General features: G+C 66.9%; 2 protein-coding genes across 2 annotated transcripts; both read left to right on the top strand.

Moving 5' to 3' along the window:
* Positions 1-75: 75 nt before the first annotated feature.
* On the top strand, positions 76-11,828 carry LOC132320366 (dynactin subunit 2-like). The gene is made up of 16 exons (XM_059832649.1): positions 76-132; positions 2,647-2,715; positions 3,889-3,897; positions 4,844-4,849; positions 5,743-5,839; positions 5,951-6,012; positions 9,035-9,133; positions 9,214-9,374; positions 9,476-9,624; positions 9,706-9,770; positions 9,848-9,886; positions 10,011-10,088; positions 10,232-10,303; positions 10,403-10,505; positions 11,544-11,635; positions 11,719-11,828. Exons 1-16 carry the CDS (start codon positions 97-99, stop codon positions 11,803-11,805), a joined length of 1,224 nt encoding a protein of 407 aa, XP_059688632.1. The 5' UTR covers positions 76-96; the 3' UTR covers positions 11,806-11,828.
* Positions 11,829-14,123: 2,295 nt separating this feature from the next.
* Positions 14,124-15,467, top strand: LOC104256836 (molybdate-anion transporter). The gene is given in 3 exon segments (XM_009811393.2): positions 14,124-14,213; positions 14,216-14,871; positions 14,873-15,467. Coding segments are annotated over 3 exon segments (1,341 nt in total).
* The last annotated feature ends 1,478 nt before the right edge of the window (positions 15,468-16,945 follow it).

Raw genomic sequence — 16,945 nt, 5'->3', positions numbered from 1 at the left:
GCCCTCCCCCGCCCTGCTCGGCGGTTACCGGATCGCGTTACCGACCCCCCCCCGTTACCGACTGCCCCCCCCGCCCCCCGATACCGCCCCCCGGCCATGGCCGACCCCAAGTACGCCGATCTGCCCGGCATCGTGAGTGCGGGACCGGGCCGGAGGGTCGGGGGGGGCCCTGTGGGTCTGGGGGGGTCTGAGGGGATCGGGGGGGTCTGAGGGGATCGGGGGGGTCTGAGGGGGTCTGAGGGGATCGGGGGGGTCTGAGGAGATCGGGGGGGTCTGAGGGGATCGGGGGGGTCTGAGGGGGTCTGAGGGGTCCGGGGGGGTCTGAGGGGATCGGGGGGGTCTGAGGGGGTCTGAGGGGATCGGGGGGGTCTGAGGAGATCGGGGGGGTCTGAGGGGATCGGGGGGGTCTGAGGGGGTCTGAGGGGTCCGGGGGGGTCTGAGGGGGTCTGAGGGGATCGGGGGGGTCTGAGGAGTTCGGGGGGGTCTGAGGGGGTCAGAGGGGATCGGGGGGGTCTGAGGGGGTCTGAGGGGTCCGGGGGGGTCTGAGGGGATCGAGGGGGTCTGAGGGGTCCGGGGGGGTCTGAGGAGATGGGGGGGGTCTGAGGGGGTCTGAGGGGTGCGGGGGGGTCTGAGGGGGTCTGAGGGGTCCGGGGGGGTCTGAGGGGATCGGGGGGGTCTGAGGAGTGCGGGGGGGTCTGAGGGGATCGGGGGAGTCTGAGGGGGGTCTGAGGGGTCCGGGGGGGTCTGAGGGGATCGGGGGGGACTGCGGGGGGTCTGAGGAGATCGGGGGGGTCTGAGGGGATCGGGGGGGTCTCAGGAGATCGGGGGGGGCTGAGGGGGTCTGAGGGGATCGGGGGGGGTCTGAGGGGGGTCTGAGGGGTCCGGGGGGGTCTGAGGGGATCGGGGGGGACTGGGGGGGGTCTGAGGGGATCGGGGGGGTCTGAGGAGATCGGGGGGGTCTGAGGGGGGTCTGAGGGGATCAGGGGGGTCTGAGGAGATCGGGGGGGTCTGAGGGGGTCTGAGGGGTGCGGGGGGGTCTGAGGGGATCGGGGGGGTCTGAGGGGGTCTGAGGAGATCGGGGGGGTCTGAGGGGATAGGGGGGGTCTGAGGGGATCCGGGGGACCTGGGGGGAGTCTGAGGGGATCGGGGGGGTCTGAGGGGATCGGGGGGGTCTGAGCAGATCGGGGGGGTCTGAGGAGGTCGGGGGGGTCTGAGGGGGTCTGAGGGGATCGGGGGGGTCTGAGGGGTCCGGGGGGGTCTGAGGGGATCGGGGGGATCTGAGCAGATCGGGGGGGTCTGAGGAGATCGGGGGGGTCTGAGGGGGTCTGAGGGGATCGGGGGGGTCTGAGGGGTCCGGGGGGGTCTGAGGGGATCGGGGGGGTCTGAGGAGTGCGGGGGGGGCTGAGGCGATCGGGGGAGTCTGAGGGGGGTCTGAGGGGTCCGGGGGGGTCTGAGGGGATCGGGGGGGACTGGGGGGGGTCTGAGGGGATCGGGGGGGTCTGAGGGGGTCTGAGGTGATCGGGGGGGTCTGAGGGGATCGGGGGGACCTGTGGGGGGTCTGAGGAGTGCGGGGGGGTCTGAGGGGATCGGGGGGGTCTGAGGGGAGTCTGAGGGGTCCGGTGGGGTCTGAGGGGGTCTGAGGGGATCAGGGGGGTCTGAGGGGGGTCTGAGGAGATCAGGGGGATCTGAGGAGATCGGGGGGGTCTGAGGGGGTGCGGGGGGGTCTGAGGGGGTCTGAGGGGATCGGGGGCGTCTGAGGGGATCAGAGGGGTCTGGGGTGGTCGGGGGGGACCTGGGGGGGTCTGAGGAGATCGGGGGGGTGTGAGGGGTCCGGGGGTGTGTGGGAGGATCGGGGGGCTCTGAGGGGATCGGGGGTATCTGGAGGGGGGCTGATGGGGTCGTGGGGTCTGAGGGGACTGAAGGGATCTGAGGGGTTGAGGGGGATCTGGGGGGGTCTGAGGAGATCGGGGGGTGAAGGGGAGAGTGAGGGGGATCAGGGGGATCTGGGGGGGGTCTGATGGGGTCGGGGGAGGTGTGAGGAGATCCGGGGGGCTGTGAGGGAGTCCAGAGGGTCTGAGGGGGTCAGGGGGGGTCTGAGGGGGTCAGGGGGGGTCTCGGGGTAGTGAGGAGTTGAAGGGGCATGAGGGGACTGAGGGGGTCTGCAGGAAGTGGGGGGGGTCTGTGGGGTCTGTGGGGATTGGTGGGGAGTGAGGGGATCGGAGGGGTTGGGGGGGTCTGAGGGGATCGGGGGTCCGTGGGTCAGTAAATGGGGAATTTGGGGAGAGTGGGGGTGTCAGGGGAATGGCGGGTGTTAGAGGAGACCCATGGGGGGGGGGGGTCAGAGGCATTTGGGGTGTGTGGGGGGATCTGAGGAAGCTGTGGCTGTGAGTGGGGTGTTGGGGGAGCCGGGGGGTGCTGGGGCCTGTCTGGGGGAGGAACAGGGGTTTGGGAGTACTCGGGGAATGTGGGGCGATTGTGGGAGTCAGGGTACCTGTGCAGGTCCAGGGTATCTGGAGGTGTCGGGGGGCGGGGGGCAGTAAGTGGGGTGTTTGGGGCCTTCGGGGTGCCCAGAAGGCACGGGGAGTCTTTGGGGACATAAAAAGCCAAGGAGAGCTGGGGTTTCACCAGAGCCCGTTTGTGCCCCAGGCCAGGAACGAACCTGACGTCTATGAGACCAGTGATGTGCCCGAGGACGACCAGGCTGAGTTCGAGGCGGTAAGGCCTCGCCGGGGCCGTGCCGCAGGGCGGGGGCGAGCGAGTGGGGCTGTGCCCCCATCCTGCATCCATCCGGCACAGCAGGACTGGCACCATGGCAGGGAAACGGCTGCTGTCCCCACAGGCACCCCTGCAGTGCCACGTCCCCCCACGGTGACGTGTCCCATCGACGTGCCACCCCCATCTCTCAGCCTGCCAGTGGTTTGGGGGGCCAAGAAGCGAGGGCAGGCGCAGCCCCCACCCCACGCAGGGTGGGCGTCCCCATCCCCGGCGTCCGCATCCTGCATAACGCGGCCGAGGGCAGCCCAAGTGCGCAGGGCTGGCCAGCCCCCCGTCCCCGTTGGCTTTGCGCAGGCGGTGCCCGGCGGGCAGCACACGGAGGACGAGGGGGGCCTGTTGAGGCGGGTTCACACCCATAAACCAGCTCGGAATCGTGGCGGGGTGCCGCAGACCAGCCCCGTGCCGGAGCCCGTTGCGCCCAGGCCCTGTCTGCTCTCCGTGGGGCTGCAGCATGGTGGCTTTGACGTGGGGTGACAGTGGGGGCCCGTCCTCGAGGCCGGCATGGAACGAGGGGCGCAGCCGGGGCTGCATGGTGAACCCATCTCTGCCGGTGAGGCTGAAAGCCGACGGGTGCTCATGGATCACAGCCCAAATGGCTGCTCGGTCTCCCCTGGGCCCCGCTTTGCCGGTGCGGAGGCGAGAGCCGGCTTCTCCCTGCGGCGCAGCCATCGTTTGTGGGGGACACGGGCTCGGCGCGGCCCCACCACGCGTGGGCTGGTGTGGCACCGTGTGCTGCACGCGGGGCAGGGGCAGGCCGGGCACCCGGCCCCCAATTCTGAGGAGGGCAAAGAGATCCCTTGCGAGAGCCAGGGCAGCAAGACAGACTGACACGGGTTGTTTGCACGTGGAGTTGCCCCCGTCAGGCCTCAGTCACGCCGAAATGGTGCCCGAGAACAGAGCGGTGCCGCACCGGTGCCACCGCCAGTGTTTTCCCGCCCGTGCGGCCCCCCTGCAGGCAGGAGGCGAAGGGTTGCCGGGGTTTTCGTTGCTGTCACGTCCTCTCCCGGGAGCCCCTGGCGCAGCTTCGTTGTGTTTCCGGGCTCTTGCGCTGAACTGACCTGAGTTTTCCCACCGCTCTTCCCCTCCCTGCTCCCCACCTTGCCTGGACACTAGTTTGCACAAGTAAGCCCCTTCGCTGCTTCTGGTGTTGCATGCCGTTTGGGGTTGATTTTTGCATGTGGTAGATGTGCACGGGGTCCCATAGCCGCTGCCTGTCGCTGCGTCGCCTGGTCCCGGCTGTGGGTCACTGCGCCGTGGGGCGGAGGGGAGGCAGCCGTCAGCAGCTGTGGTTCCCAGGGTGTGACGTGGTGCTGCCGCCGCCTCCCTGCTCTCCCTTGCCCGCTTTGCATCTGCCCTGCCTGACTGCATGCGCTGCCCTCCTTGTCCTTCAGGACCCCCAGGGACGCCCTGGTCCCCCACAGTGGGTCTCAGCCCCACCGCGCTCCTGCCCCACCGGGCTCGTGCCCCCCCAGTCAGTGCTGCTGCCTGCGCAGAGGGGTGCTGCCCAGGGCCGGTCGCTGCCATCCCTCCGCAGCCCGTCCCGCCAGGCTTTGCAGCACGCTGTGGGGCTGGGCAGGACACGGGCAGGCGAGAGGGGCCACGCTGAGCCCCCATCCCTGCTGCCAGCACCGCACAGGGCTGGCTGCTAAGGCGGGGACAGCTCGTGCCCCTGCAGGGACCGGCATCGGGGCTTTGCCCTCCCGGACGGCTGCCGATGCCTCCCTCCGATGCCTCCCCCCGTCCTGCTCCCACGCTTTCTCTGGGCACCTTGACCACTCCTCGCGGTGGCTGCGAGCAGCGCGTCCGCTACCCAGTCCAGACTGCCGCGCTCTCGCAGCCGCTGCCCGCGCCGCTGCCCTTGCCTCTGCGCTGTCGGCCCCCGCGTCCCGCATGGCTCCTGAGCCCTTGCGCAGGGCCGGCGGGGCCACCCCGGCAGCAGCCTCGGCGCAGGGACGTGGGTGACGGCGGGCCGTGCATGGGACAAACCTTCTAACGCGATTTTTGTCTCTCTCTTCCCCCCATCTCCTCCTAACCTTGCTCTGACTTTCTCACCTCTGGGAAACGCAAGGAGCTGGTAAGAGCCCGTCCCTCGGCCGCCATAACCCTGCGCTCTGCTCGCGGGCGCTCGCCGCTGCCTCCCCCAGCCCGACGGCCCCCTCTAATGCTGCTAGTGCTGCTCCCGCTGCTCTTGCGCCTTCTTGTCCATCCGCAGCGTGCCAGGACTCCCCGAAAGCGCTTCAGGCCACGTCTGGGCGCAGGGGCTGGAGAGGGGCTGCCGTGGCGCAGGGCGGCAGATGTGGGGGTCCCTCGGGTGCCTCCCGCAGGGTCCTGCTGGGTCGGGGCCCCTCGAGCGCGTCGGGGAGCGAGGAGAGCCCAGACTCAGGGCCTGCAGCCGCCCTGCCAGGCTCCGGCCAAGGCCCCTTTGGTCTCAGAGGGGTTGTAGTCCCGCAGCCCCCCCGATGTCCCCCGGGTGGTGGGAGCCACCTCGAAACGCAGCCATGGGGCGATTCCAGCCCTGCTGGTCTGGGAGCCGCCCCGGCTGCCCACGACACGAATGGGCTCAGCAGCAGATTTCCTGATACTGGTGTTGGGGCTGCTGAAAGGTCTCAAGCCTCGGGGTACACATGCTCCTCTGGCCGCGCTGCCAGGCCCTCAGGGGGGTTTTCCCGCCCACGGGGCCAGGCCAGGGGTCCGATGTCCCCGCGCCAGGCCCTGGGGACACGCCGCGTCCTGGACAGCCCCTGCTGCCCTGGCCAGACCCTTTGCTGAGTTCTGTCCCTGTGTGTCAGTCCGTGGGGGCTGTGCCCCTCTCCGGGGGAGGACGGGGCCACCTTCGTCCCCTGCCTGTTACTGTCCATCCCGTCCCCAGCGCCGGCCCCGGACGGCCGCCGGCGCTGCAGGGAGGCGGCATCTGCGCCGAGAAAGCCTCGCGGCTGCCTCGTCCCTAATGCCGAGCGTTGTGTGCAGGAGGAGCTCACCAGCAGCAGCGTGGAGCACCTCATCATCAACCCCAACGCCGCTTACGAGAAGTTCAGGGACAAGCGCCTGGGCACCAAGGGAGTGGGTGAGCCAGGGGGTTTGGGGAGGGGTGGGCCGTGGGGAGCCCGAGCTGAGCCCAGGGAGGGCACAGCCGCCCTGGGTATTTTGGGGTGAGAGCCTGCTCTTCCTCTTGCAGATTTCTCTGACAGCATCAGCAAGAGCAGGACAACGGGCTACGAGTCGGGGGAGTATGAAATGGTGAGTCCAGAGCGCGTGGGCATGTGAGCCACCCCGGTGCCTGGTCCCTCGTCCCCACTCAGCCCGCGGTGACGTCCCTGCCCGGGGCCGCAACTCGCAGAGAGTCTCAGAAGGCTGGAGGTGGGAAGGGAGCTCTGGAGGTCATCTGGCCCAGCCCCCTGCTCAAGCAGAGCCACCTAGAGCCCAGGACCATGTCCAGCTGGCTTCTGAGTAGCTCCAAGGACGGAGAGTTTTGGTCGCCCTCACAGTCCAGAAGTGTTTGCTGCTGTTCATGGGGAACCTCCGGCGCTTCAGTTTGTGCCCGTGGCCTCTGGTCCTGGCACTGGGCAGCACTGAGAAGAGCCGGGCTCCGTCCTCTTGGCACCCGCCCTTCAGGTGTTGACAAGATCCCTCCAGAGCCTTCTCCTCTGCAGGCTGCACAGTCCCAGCTCTCTCAGCCTTTCCTCACAGGAGAGATGTTCCAGGCCCGTCGGCATCTTTGTGGCCCCTTGTGGGACTCTCTCCAGCGTGTCCATGTCTGTCTTGTACTGGGGAGCCCAGCACCGGCCCCAGCACTCCAGCTGTGGCCTCAGCAGTGCTGAGGAGCGGGGACGGATCACCTCTCTCGACCACAACGCTGCTAACGCTGCCCGGGACAGCGTTCGCCGCCTTTGCTGGATTGTGTTTAGCTTGGTGTCCCCCAGGACCCCTGGGGCCTGTTCCACAGAGCCGCTTTCCAGCTGGGTGGCCCCCAGCGTATAGTGGTGCCGGGGGCTGTTCCTCCCCAGGAGCAGGACTCTGCACGTCCCCTTGTTGGGCTCCAAGAGGTTCCCGTGGGCCCGTCTCTCCGGCCTGTCCAGGTCCCTCTGGACAGCAGCACGACCCTCTGGCCTCTCAGCCGCTCCTCCCGGTGCGATGTCGTCTGCAAACTTGCGGAGGGTTCGCCCAGCCCCATCATCCAGACAGTTAATGAAGATGTTAAAGAGTGTCGGACGCAGCACTGGCCCCGGGGGTACACTGGTCGTTGCTGGCCTCCAGCTAGACTTCGGGCCGATGGTCACCCGCCTCTGGGCTTCGCTGTTGGGCCACTGCCAGCCCCCCTCGCTGCCTGCTCGTCCAGCCCAGACTTCAGCAGCTTCTCTTGGCGGATCTTGTGGGAGGCAGCGTCAAAGGCTTTCCTGTGGTCCGGGCAGAGAGTTCCCACTGCTCTCTCCTGGTCTACCGGGCCAGTCATTCCGTCGTCGAGGTTGATAAAGCTGGTCGCGCATGACCTCCCCTGGGCGAAGCCGTGCTGATTCCTCTGGAGGATTCTTCTGTCGTTCGTGCGCCTGGAGGTGGTTTCCAGGAGTAGCTGCTCCACCGCCTTCCCAGGGGAGGAGGTGAGGCTGCCCAGCCTGTGGTCCCCTGGGTCCTCCTTCTTGCCCTGCCTGAAGATGGGGGTGACGTTTGCTTTCCTACCGTCCTCTGGCACTTCTCCCAGTCACCGTGAGCCGTCAAAGATTATCGAGAGTGGCCTTGCGATGCCATCGGGCCGATCGCTCAGGCAGGCCCTGGCCAAGGGGTCAGTTTTGCCATTAGAATTGCAGAATTTGATAAAAGACTGTTAAAGGTCAAACACATTTGTGCCAGAGGGGTTTCGTGGATGTGCTGACCTCTTCTGGCTGCACACCCCTCCCCACTCATAGGGAAGCCCAGATGACTCGGAGAGGGCAATGCTGCCGCCTTCCTGGCAATACCAAAGCGAAAGAATTAATTTTTATCTTGGCAATTGTCCCACTCCAAGAATCCCTGTAGGGATGCGCCCTGCTCGCAGGCTGTCGCCTGGGCTTTCTCTAAAGGGGGCGATTGCTGGGAGGAGCAGGGCAGCAGCAGGGCCCTGACCTGTGCATCTGCCGTCAGGCAAATCCCTCAGCCTTCGTGGGTGCATCCCATCTGTGCCCGCGCACTTGTGTACGTCCAGTTTCCTTAAGTATCCCCTGAGCCGATCCTCTTCCGGCAAGGGCGCGTTCCTTGCTGCAGCCTTTCCCCGGCCTCTGTGACCTGGGTTTGCTGAAGGCCGGTGGGCCGGTAGAGACGGAGGCCAAGGCGGCCTTCAGTGCCTCAGCCTTCCCCAGCTCCGGTGTCCCCAGGTCGCCCGCCTCGTTCAGCAGCGGCGAGCCCCCTTTCCCCTCGCCGTCCTTCTGTCACCTGGGTGCTCACAGGAGCCCTTCTTGTTGCCTTGGCCATCCCCGGCCAGGTGGAGTTGCTTTGGCGTTGCTGACCTCATCCCTGGCTGCTTGGGCAATGTGTCTGTCCCTCCCAGGCTCCCTGTCCCTGCTGCAGCCTCTGCCTCCTTCCTTTCCGTGCCTGGGTTTGGCCAGGAGCTCCTGTTGGCCCCGGCAGCCTCCTGGCCTCTGTGACTGCCCAGCCGTTGGGTCGGAGCGCTCTGGAGCTTGGAGGGGGCGGTCCCTGAACATGAAGCATCTTTCTCGGGCCCCTCTTCCCTCCATTGCCTGATCCCAGGGGAGTGTTCCAAGCAGAGCTTGGAAGCCTGGGCCGGAGTCTGCTGTCCGGAGCCCGGGGCTGTGAGCCCCCTCCTGCCCGCCCTCAGCATGCTGAACTCGAGCATCTCGCGGGCGCTGCAGCCCAGGCTGCCTTTGAGCTTGATGTCCCCCACGAGCCCCTCCTTGGTGGTGAAGACGAGCTCCAGCGCAGCCTCTCTCCTCGTTGTCTCGTCTGTCACTCGGAGGAGGACATAGTTGTCGATGCTCTCAGGAGCCTCGTGGGCTGCTGATGTCCTGCTGCGTTGTCCCTCCAGCAGGACTCTGCGGAGTCCCCCGTGAGGCCCAGGTTCCTGTGAACATGGGGCTGCTCCTCCCTGTCTGTCGAGGGCCTCACCCGCTTGTTCTTCCTGGCCAATGCCTTTTCTTGCCTTTCTGGGCAGGTCGGGGCGGGCACCGAGGGGAGTTGGGTCCCCGCGTCCCAGCCGGCTCCCCCGCCCTGGGCGCCTGGTGCCGCAGGAGGCCGTGAGCCCCCGCCTGACCCCCCGTTGCTCTCTCTGCAGCTCGGTGAGGGTCTCGGTGCCAAAGAGACGCCGCAGCAGCGGTACCAGCGGCTGCAGCACGAGGTGCAGGAGCTGCTTAGGGAGGTGGAGCAGATCCAGGTGAGCACACCGCTGCCCTGGGGACCGGTGGGGAGGCCGTCCCGGGGGGGTGACACATGCACCTTTCCCCCCCGCCCCAGAGCACGGTGAAGGAGTCGGCGGCGGAGGAGGAGCTGACGCCCATGGCCTTGGCCAGGCAGGTGGAGGGCCTGAAGCAGCAGCTGGTCTGCAGCCACCTGGAGAAGCTGCTGGGCCCCGCCGCAGCCGTAGACTTTGCAGACCCCGACGGCGCCCTGGCCAAGTGAGTGGGGTCCCGGGCCGCAGGCCGGGGGGCGGGGGGCGGATGCCAGCGTCCCCGCGGGGCGGTGCCGGGGCCCGTGCCCAGCTTTTCCCCCTGCCCAGGCGGCTGCTGCAGCAGCTGGAGGTGGCGAAGTGCGGCAAGGCGGCGCCGGGGAAGAGCCCCGCCAAAGCCCCGGTGCCCCCCGGGGACGGCGTCACCTTTGAGCTGTACTGGAGGCCGGAGCAGGAGCAGTTTGCCCAGACCGCCAAGGTGAGCGTGGGGCCGGGGCGGGCAGTGCGCCCCACCCCAAATGGGGTGTCCTGCCGTCTCACCCCCCTCATCTCCCCGCAAATGGCGGAGCTGGAGAAGCGGCTGGCGCAGCTGGAGGCGACGGTGCGGTGCGAGCCCGACAGCCAGGTGAGGGGCCGTGGCTCCTGCCCTGCCACTCTGCTGCCCCCCGTCCCGCCCCACTGATGGAATTTCCTTCCCCACAGAACCCGCTGTTGGTCGGGCTGAAGGGCAGCAGCCTCGTGGTGAGTCAGGCAGGGGCTGGGGGGTGTGCCGGGTCCCTGTCCCCCCACGCCGTGGCCATAGGACTTGGGGGGGATGGTCCCAGGGTGCTGCCATGTCCCCCCTCGCCCTGCTGTCCCCCCCCAGGAGACCGTGCAGGTCCTGCAGGCCAAGGTCAACATCCTGGACGTGGCCGTGCTGGACCAAGTGGAGGCCCGGCTGCAGGTGAGGGGGGGGCGGAAGGAGGGAACCGCGCGGTGGGTGTGCCGGGGCCGTGGGAGAGCCCCGGGACGGCTCTGGCCGCGTCTGTGAAACTGGGGGTGGGCACTGCTGGTTTTGGGGTCTCCCATCCGCTGCCCCCTCCCCAGAGCGTCCTGGGGAAGGTGAATGAAATTGCCAAGCACAAGGCAGCGGTGCAAGATGCCGACACGCAGAGCAAGGTAAGAGCTGGTGGGGGGGGCCCCCAAAGGCAAGCCCAGCGTGGCGGGGGCTATCTGGGCCCCCCCTGCAGACTGTGCCGGCCCCGCCCCATCCCGCAGATCCACCAGATCTATGAGACGATGCAGCGCTGGGACCCCGTGGCCAGCACCCTGCCTGATGTTGTGCAGAGGCTGGTGACCCTCAGGGACCTGCACGAGCAAGGTGAGGGGCTGGAGGGGTGTCGGGGACAGTGGCGTGGTGTGAGCGGGGGCATCTCCCGCTGGGTGGATGAGGGGATCGAGCGCTCCCTCAGCAAGTTTGCAGATGACCCCAAGTTGGGCGGGAGTGTGGATCTGTTGAGGGTGGGAAGGCTCTGCAGAGGGATCTGGACAGGCCGGATCGATGGGCCGAGGCCAATTGTATGAGGTTCAACCAGGCCAAGTGCCGGGTCCTGCGCTTGGGTTGCAACAACCCCATGGAACGCTGCAGGCCTGGGGACGAGTGGCTGGAAAGCTGCCCGGCGGAAAAGGACCTGGGGGTGTTGATCGACAGCCGGCTGAGTATGAGCCAGCAGTGTGCCCAGGTGGCCAAGAAGGCCACCGGCATCCTGGCCTGTATCAGAAATGGTGTGGCCATCAGGAGCATGGAGGGGATCGTGCCCCTGTACTCGGCTCTGGTGAGGCCACACCTCGAATGCTGTGTTGAGTTTTGGGCCCCTCACTCCAAGAAGGACATTGAGGTGCTGGAGTGTGTCCAGAGAAGGGCGACGGAGCTGGTGAGGGGTCTGGAGCACAAGTCTGATGAGGAGCGGCTGAGGGAGTTGGAGTTGTTCAGTCTGGAGAAGAGGGGGCTGAGGGGAGACCTCATCGCTCTCCACAACTGCCTGAAAGGGGGTTGTGGTGAGGTGTGTGTTGGTCTCTTCTCCCAAGTGACAGCGACAGGACAAGAGGAAATGGCCTCAAGTTGCACCAGGGGAGGTTCAGGCTGGATGTTAGGAAAAATTTCTCCACTGAGAGAGTGGTGAAGCACTGGCAGAGGCTGCCCAGGGAGGTGGTGGAGTCACCATCCCTGGAGGTGTTCAAGGAACGTGTGGACGTGGCACTGCGGGACATGGTTTAGTGGGCATGGTGGGGTTGAGTTGATGGTTGGACTTGATCTTACGGGTCTTTTCCAACTGTAGTGATTCTGTGATTCTGTGATCTCGGGGCGGGGAGGGGACACCGCTCCCCCCCCGGCACTGGGCTTTCTGCTCCCTCCCAGCCACGCAGTTCGGGCAGGTCCTCGTGCACTTGGACACCACGCAGCAGGAGATAGCCGGCGCTCTCAAGGACAACACGGTGCTGCTGGCGGAGGTGGGTCCCGCCAGCACCCGCTGGGGCGGAGTGGGGTCCCTGTCCTGCCCCCCCTGCTCACCCCCTTCCCCACTCCCCCCCAGGTGCAGAAGACAATGAAGGAAAACCTGGCCATCGTAGAGGACAACTTTGCGGACATCGACGCCCGCATCAAGCGGCTGCAGAAGTGAGAGCACCCGGGAGGCCCCCCCCGCCTCTCTGCCCCCCGCCGGGCCCTGCGCCCCCCCGGGAATCCCTCCCTCCCCCCGCAGGGCCCAGCCCCCGCTTGTAAATACCCTGGCTCTGCCTCCCTGCACAGCCTGGGGGCTGGAGGGGCCTCCCCACCCCGGGGTGGGGGTCCCCGTGCCCCCCCGATTTCCCCCAATAAACAGCTCAGCTCAAAGTGCCTCCATGTCGGCATCTCCTTCGGGCTGTGGGGCAGGAGCGGGGCCCAGCTGCCGGGGTCTAAATGCATCTTTTAATGGTGCGTGGCCCCCCCAGTCCGTCGGAGATGGTGGTTGCCGGTCCGGGGGGCCGGGGAGGGGGGAAGGTGGTTTTTGGTGAGGGAGAACCTGGTGCCAAAGGAAGCCTGAGCAGCCCTGGCCCCGGCGCTGCGCCACCCCCGGGCTGAGGTAACGGGGGCGGCGGGAGCCCCCAGCGTGGGGAGGGGGCCCTGGGGACGGACCCCCGGCTGTGTCCCCTGGCACGGACGCTGTGCCCCCACCCATGTGGGGGCTTCCCCGGGGTGGGGGCCGCCGTAGCGGTGGCGGTTTGAGGCCTGCGGGCAGTTGCCGGCCGTGCTGCTGTTGGGATGAGGGAGCCGCGGTGGGATGGCTGCCGGGACTGGGGGACACCAGAGGGGCGGTGGTGGGGGCACCGAAGGCCGCCTTTGCTGCCGTCCCCTCCGGCTGACCATCCCCTGCGTCCGACCGTCCCCTCCGTCCGACCGTCCTTCGGGAGTGCCGGGTGAGAGAGGCCGGGAAAGGCTGGAGCAAGGCCCGTGCCCGTGGCGGGAGAGCCGCCAGCCGGGGAAGGTTAAGGCAGCGGAGGTGCGAAGCGCGTGGGCGCAGGTGACCCCCCAAACCAGGCAGGGTGGTGCGCAGAGCTCACCCTGGGGGCAGCCCCCCCGTGTGACCCGGCCCCTGTGCCCCCCCCAAACCCAGCCTGTTACAAGAGATCGGGGCAGGGCTGGGGGGTGTGAGGGGATCAGGGGGTGAAGGAGAGAATGAGGGGGGTCAGGGGGATCTGGGGGGGTCTGATGGGGTTAGGGGAGGTCTGAGGAGATCCGGGGGGGTCTGAGTGAATCCACAGAATCTGAGGGGATCAGGGGTCCGTGGGTCAGGAAATGGGGAATTTGGGGAGAGTGGGGGTGTCAGGGGAATGGCGGGTGTTAGAGGGGACCTGTGGGGGGGTTGGAGGCAGTTGGGGAGTGCGGGGGGATTGTGTGATTGTGGGAGTCAGGGTACCTGTAGGGGCCCAGGGTGTCTGGAGGTGTCGGGGGGCGGGGGGCAGTAAGTGGGGTGTTTGGGGCCATCGGGGTGCCCAGAAGGCACAGGGAGTCTTTGGGGAGGTGGGGGTTTTGGGGGGGCACACCCATCCCCGGCGTCCACATCCTGCATAACGCAGCGAGGACAGCCCAAGTGCACAGGGCTGGTCAGACCCCCGTCCCCGTTGGCTTTTCGTGGCCGTGCCAGCGGGCAGCACGCGGAGGTTGAGGGGGCCTGTTGAGGCGGCGTTTTGCTTCCCCGGCCTCGCCTCGGACTGCCGGCAGCCTCTCGCTCCCTCCCAGGTTCCCTCTCCCGGCTCCAGCCGCTGCCGCCTTCCTCGCCTCATGTCACAGGGCCAGGCGGAAACGGTGTGTGGAGGCTCTGTCGCGCGGCTGCTCCCCCCGCTGAGGGGCAGGTGTGGACGGGGGGGGCCGTGGGGCCTATGGAGGGTCCGGGAGGAGTGTGTGGGGCCGTATAGGGTTGTGGGGGGGCTCTGGGGAGCGTGTGGGGAGGGCAACCCCTGTCTGTGGGGTCCTGAGAGAGGCCTTAAGGGGCCTGGGGCTGTGGGGCTGGTGGGAGACACCTTGTGCGGCTGTATGGGGCGGGGGGCTGTGGGGGCTGTGCCGTGGGGATGTATGGGGCAGGGCCGGGGAGGGGGATACTGTGGAGGGAATGTATAGGTCAGAAGGGGGATATAGGGCGAGGCTGGGGGGATACTGCAGGGGGGGTTATGGGGCAGGGGCACGGGAATGTATAGGGCAGGGCTGTGAGGGTACTGGAGGTGGGGGGAGCTGCTCGGTGGGGAGGGGGCTGCCTGGGGCAGGCGGGTGACGGGGGATCAGTGGGGGCCGACGAAGCCTGAGGCGCCTTTTGGGGTGAGCTGGGGGCGGCTGACTGGGGGGACACCTTCCCCCAGGAGCCCCCACCCACCCGCAGACCCACTGACCCCCACTCTTCCCCCTCCCCGCAGGACCTCCGCAGCCCCCCCCAACCCCGGTGATGCCGGTGATCTCCCCTCCGCCATGCTCCTCGCCTCCTACGCCGCCTGCGCCCTCCTCCTGGCCGCCTGCCTGGCGCTGGAGCTGGCCGCCTGCCGCTCCCACCCCCCCCCGCCGCCCCCCACCACGCCAACCCGGCCTTCCGCCGCTTCCAGCGCGGCTACTACTGCGTCTACCTGCCGGCACTGGCCGCCGACTGGCTGCAGGGACCCTTCCTCTACAAACTCTACCAGCACTACCAATTCCTGGAGGGACGCATCGCCATCCTCTACGTCTGCGGTTTTGCCTCCAGCGTCCTTTTCCGGTTGGTTTCCTCTTCTTTAGTAGCTCGATTGGGTCGGAAAAAATCCTGCGTCCTTTTTTCCTTGACCTACTTGATTTGTTGTTTGGCCAAACTCTCCCGGGATTATCTGGTGCTGGCGGAAGGGAGGGTTTTAGGGGGCTTGTCCACGGCATTGCTCTTCTCTGCCTTTGAGGCGTAGTACGTCCAGGAGCACGTGGAGCGGTACGATTTTCCGACTGAGTGGATCACCATCACCTTTTCCCAAGTGGCATTTTGGAACAACGTCATCGCCGTGGGGGCCGGGGGGGTGGCCAATTTCTTCGCCGAGTGGTTGGGGTTGGGCCCGGTGGCCCCGTTCATGGTCTCCATCCCCCTCCTGGTGCTGTCGGGGGTCTTGGCCGTGAAAAATTGGGATGAAAACTACGGGAAGAAACGAGCTTTCTCCAAAACCTGCGGCGACGGTTTGAAGTGCCTCCTCTCCGACCAGCAGCATCCAGGCTCTGTTTGAAAGCATCACCTACATCTTCATCTTCCTCTGGACACCCATCCTGGATCCCCACAGCGCTCCCTTGGGCATCGTCTTCTCTGGCTTCATGGCCGCCAGCATGCTGGGCTCCTCGCTCTACCGCCTGGCCGTCTCCAAGAGGTACCACCTCCAGCCCGTCCAACTCCTCCCCCTCACCGTCCTCCTGGTTTTCTTCTCCCTCTTCATGCTCACCTTCTCCACCAGCCCCGGCCAGGAGAGCCCCACTGCGTCCTTCCTCGCCTTCCTCCTCATCGAACTCTCCTGCGGGCTCTACTTCCCGGCCATGGGTTTCCTCCGACGGAAAGTGGTGCCGGAGAAGGATCGCCTGGGGGTCATGAACTGGTTTCGCCTCCCCCTGAACTTACTGGCCTATCTGGGCTTACTGGTTCTCCATGACAGCAACCGTCAGACGGGCACCTGGAGCATGTTTGGCATCTGCGCGGGCGTCGCGCTGCTGGCGCTGCTGGCCTTCGGCCGCCTCTTCACCCTCAGCCGCCACGATGCCGAGCTCCGCCTGCCTGCGCTGCTGGGACAGGCCGATGCTGCCCCCGAGCTGTGACGGGGTCCCGCGACGGGTGTCACCCCCTGAGGGACTGTGGAGGGGACGTGGGGACACCCTGACCTGCTGCTACAGGGTGAGTGGCCCCCCACGGGTGGCTGATGACCCCCAAAATGGCCTCATCCCCACCACCTCCGTGGTGGAAGGAGGGTCGCAAGCATGCGGGGAGGTGTGTTCTCTCTTTTCTAAAAAACAAACCAAAATGAAGTGTGTTTCTGCAGATCCCCATCCTCCCCCCAGGGTTTTTTGGGGGAACCTGCTCCAGATCTGCCCCCCTGCCCGCCATGGGGGTCTGCGCGCATGCAAGTTGCACACTGGAACATTGTTCTGAGCAGCGTTGTGCGGAGCCACGCTTGCAGAACTGTTCCTGGTGCGCGGGGGAGTTTCTGCATCCGCCAGCATTTCTGTTGCACCAACATGTGGCCGTCCTGCTCGACACAGAGCCGTCTCCCAGCGCCTCGTTGCACGCCGATCCGCACGCACCCCCTCGCACGCTTCCCCTGTGCGCCAGCGCTGCAGTGGGCAGTGATCCCAGCACCTCGCTGCACACCGGCAGCCTTGTTGCGCGCCGGTCCTGCACTCCTGGGGCGCAGGCGTCCTTGCACGCCCAATCCCCATTGCACGGGCGCCCTTGCACGCCGTAAAGCTGTTGTGCGCTGGTCCCTGGGCACCAGCACCCGTCGTACGCTCCCTGCAGGCACACCACCAGCCCCCCGTTGCACGGGGGTCCCTGCACATCCACGCCTGTTACACGGGGGCCCTTGCACACCCATGCCCGTTGCAGGGGGAGGTCCCTGCACGCTGTTAGGGATTTACCCACGCCGGCCACCCTAACAGGGGCCGACCCTGGGATCCCGCTGAGAAGGCAGAGTCCCAGGGAAGGTTTCCCATCCCTCTTTGAGGAGTTCTCGGGTGACAGCTCGAGCTGGCTGCCTCCGGAGAGGGACCCCTACCCCCACTCATGCCCCCCAATTATACCTGTACCACCCAGCACCCCATCCCCAGGTCCAACCTGGAGGCCGAGCCCTTAATTCTCCCAGAGGGACATCACCTTCCCTTGGCTTCCAGCTCCGGCCTGGGGCTCTTCCCCAGCCTCTCCCTCCACTTACTCCAAACCCCACCCTCAGCACAGCCCCACACACACTCCCTTCCTCCTTCCTCTGACCTCTCTCTTCCTTAATCCTTTCCTCACCTCCAGCACACTATACAGAGGGAGCCAGACGCACCACCTCCTCCACTGACTTCCCTGGCCAGGCGGGGACACGGTTGGAAAAATACTTTGGAATACCCGGAGCTGCTCAGCTCTTGCGGCCTAAGGCTTCAACTCCTTCAGCTGCTTCTGCCTCCCTTTTCTCGGGAACCGCTCCCGCGGCGCTGCAGGACAGCAGCTGTCCCCTCCGACAGTCACCATGCCACGCTGGCAAAAGTCAACCTACAGCTTGCAAAACCCCATCCCGTAAAAGCCGTCTGATTTTGGC

The sequence above is a fragment of the Gavia stellata genome, chromosome 35, assembly GCF_030936135.1.
Source record: "Gavia stellata isolate bGavSte3 chromosome 35, bGavSte3.hap2, whole genome shotgun sequence".
Lineage (NCBI taxonomy): Eukaryota > Metazoa > Chordata > Aves > Gaviiformes > Gaviidae > Gavia > Gavia stellata.
The sequence above is the reverse complement of the archived record's forward strand: the minus strand, read 5'-3'. Positions and strand labels throughout refer to the sequence as shown.

Bases quoted from the DNA above. Each gene is read 5' to 3' on its own strand.
- LOC132320366 (XM_059832649.1), top strand. From the start codon at position 97: ATGGCCGACCCCAAGTACGCCGATCTGCCCGGCATC. The intron at 9,625-9,705 runs TGAGCGTGGGGC...TCTCCCCGCAAA, and splicing joins GTTTGCCCAGACCGCCAAGG to TGGCGGAGCTGGAGAAGCGG. The intron at 10,506-11,543 runs GTGAGGGGCTGG...GCTCCCTCCCAG, and splicing joins CAGGGACCTGCACGAGCAAG to CCACGCAGTTCGGGCAGGTC.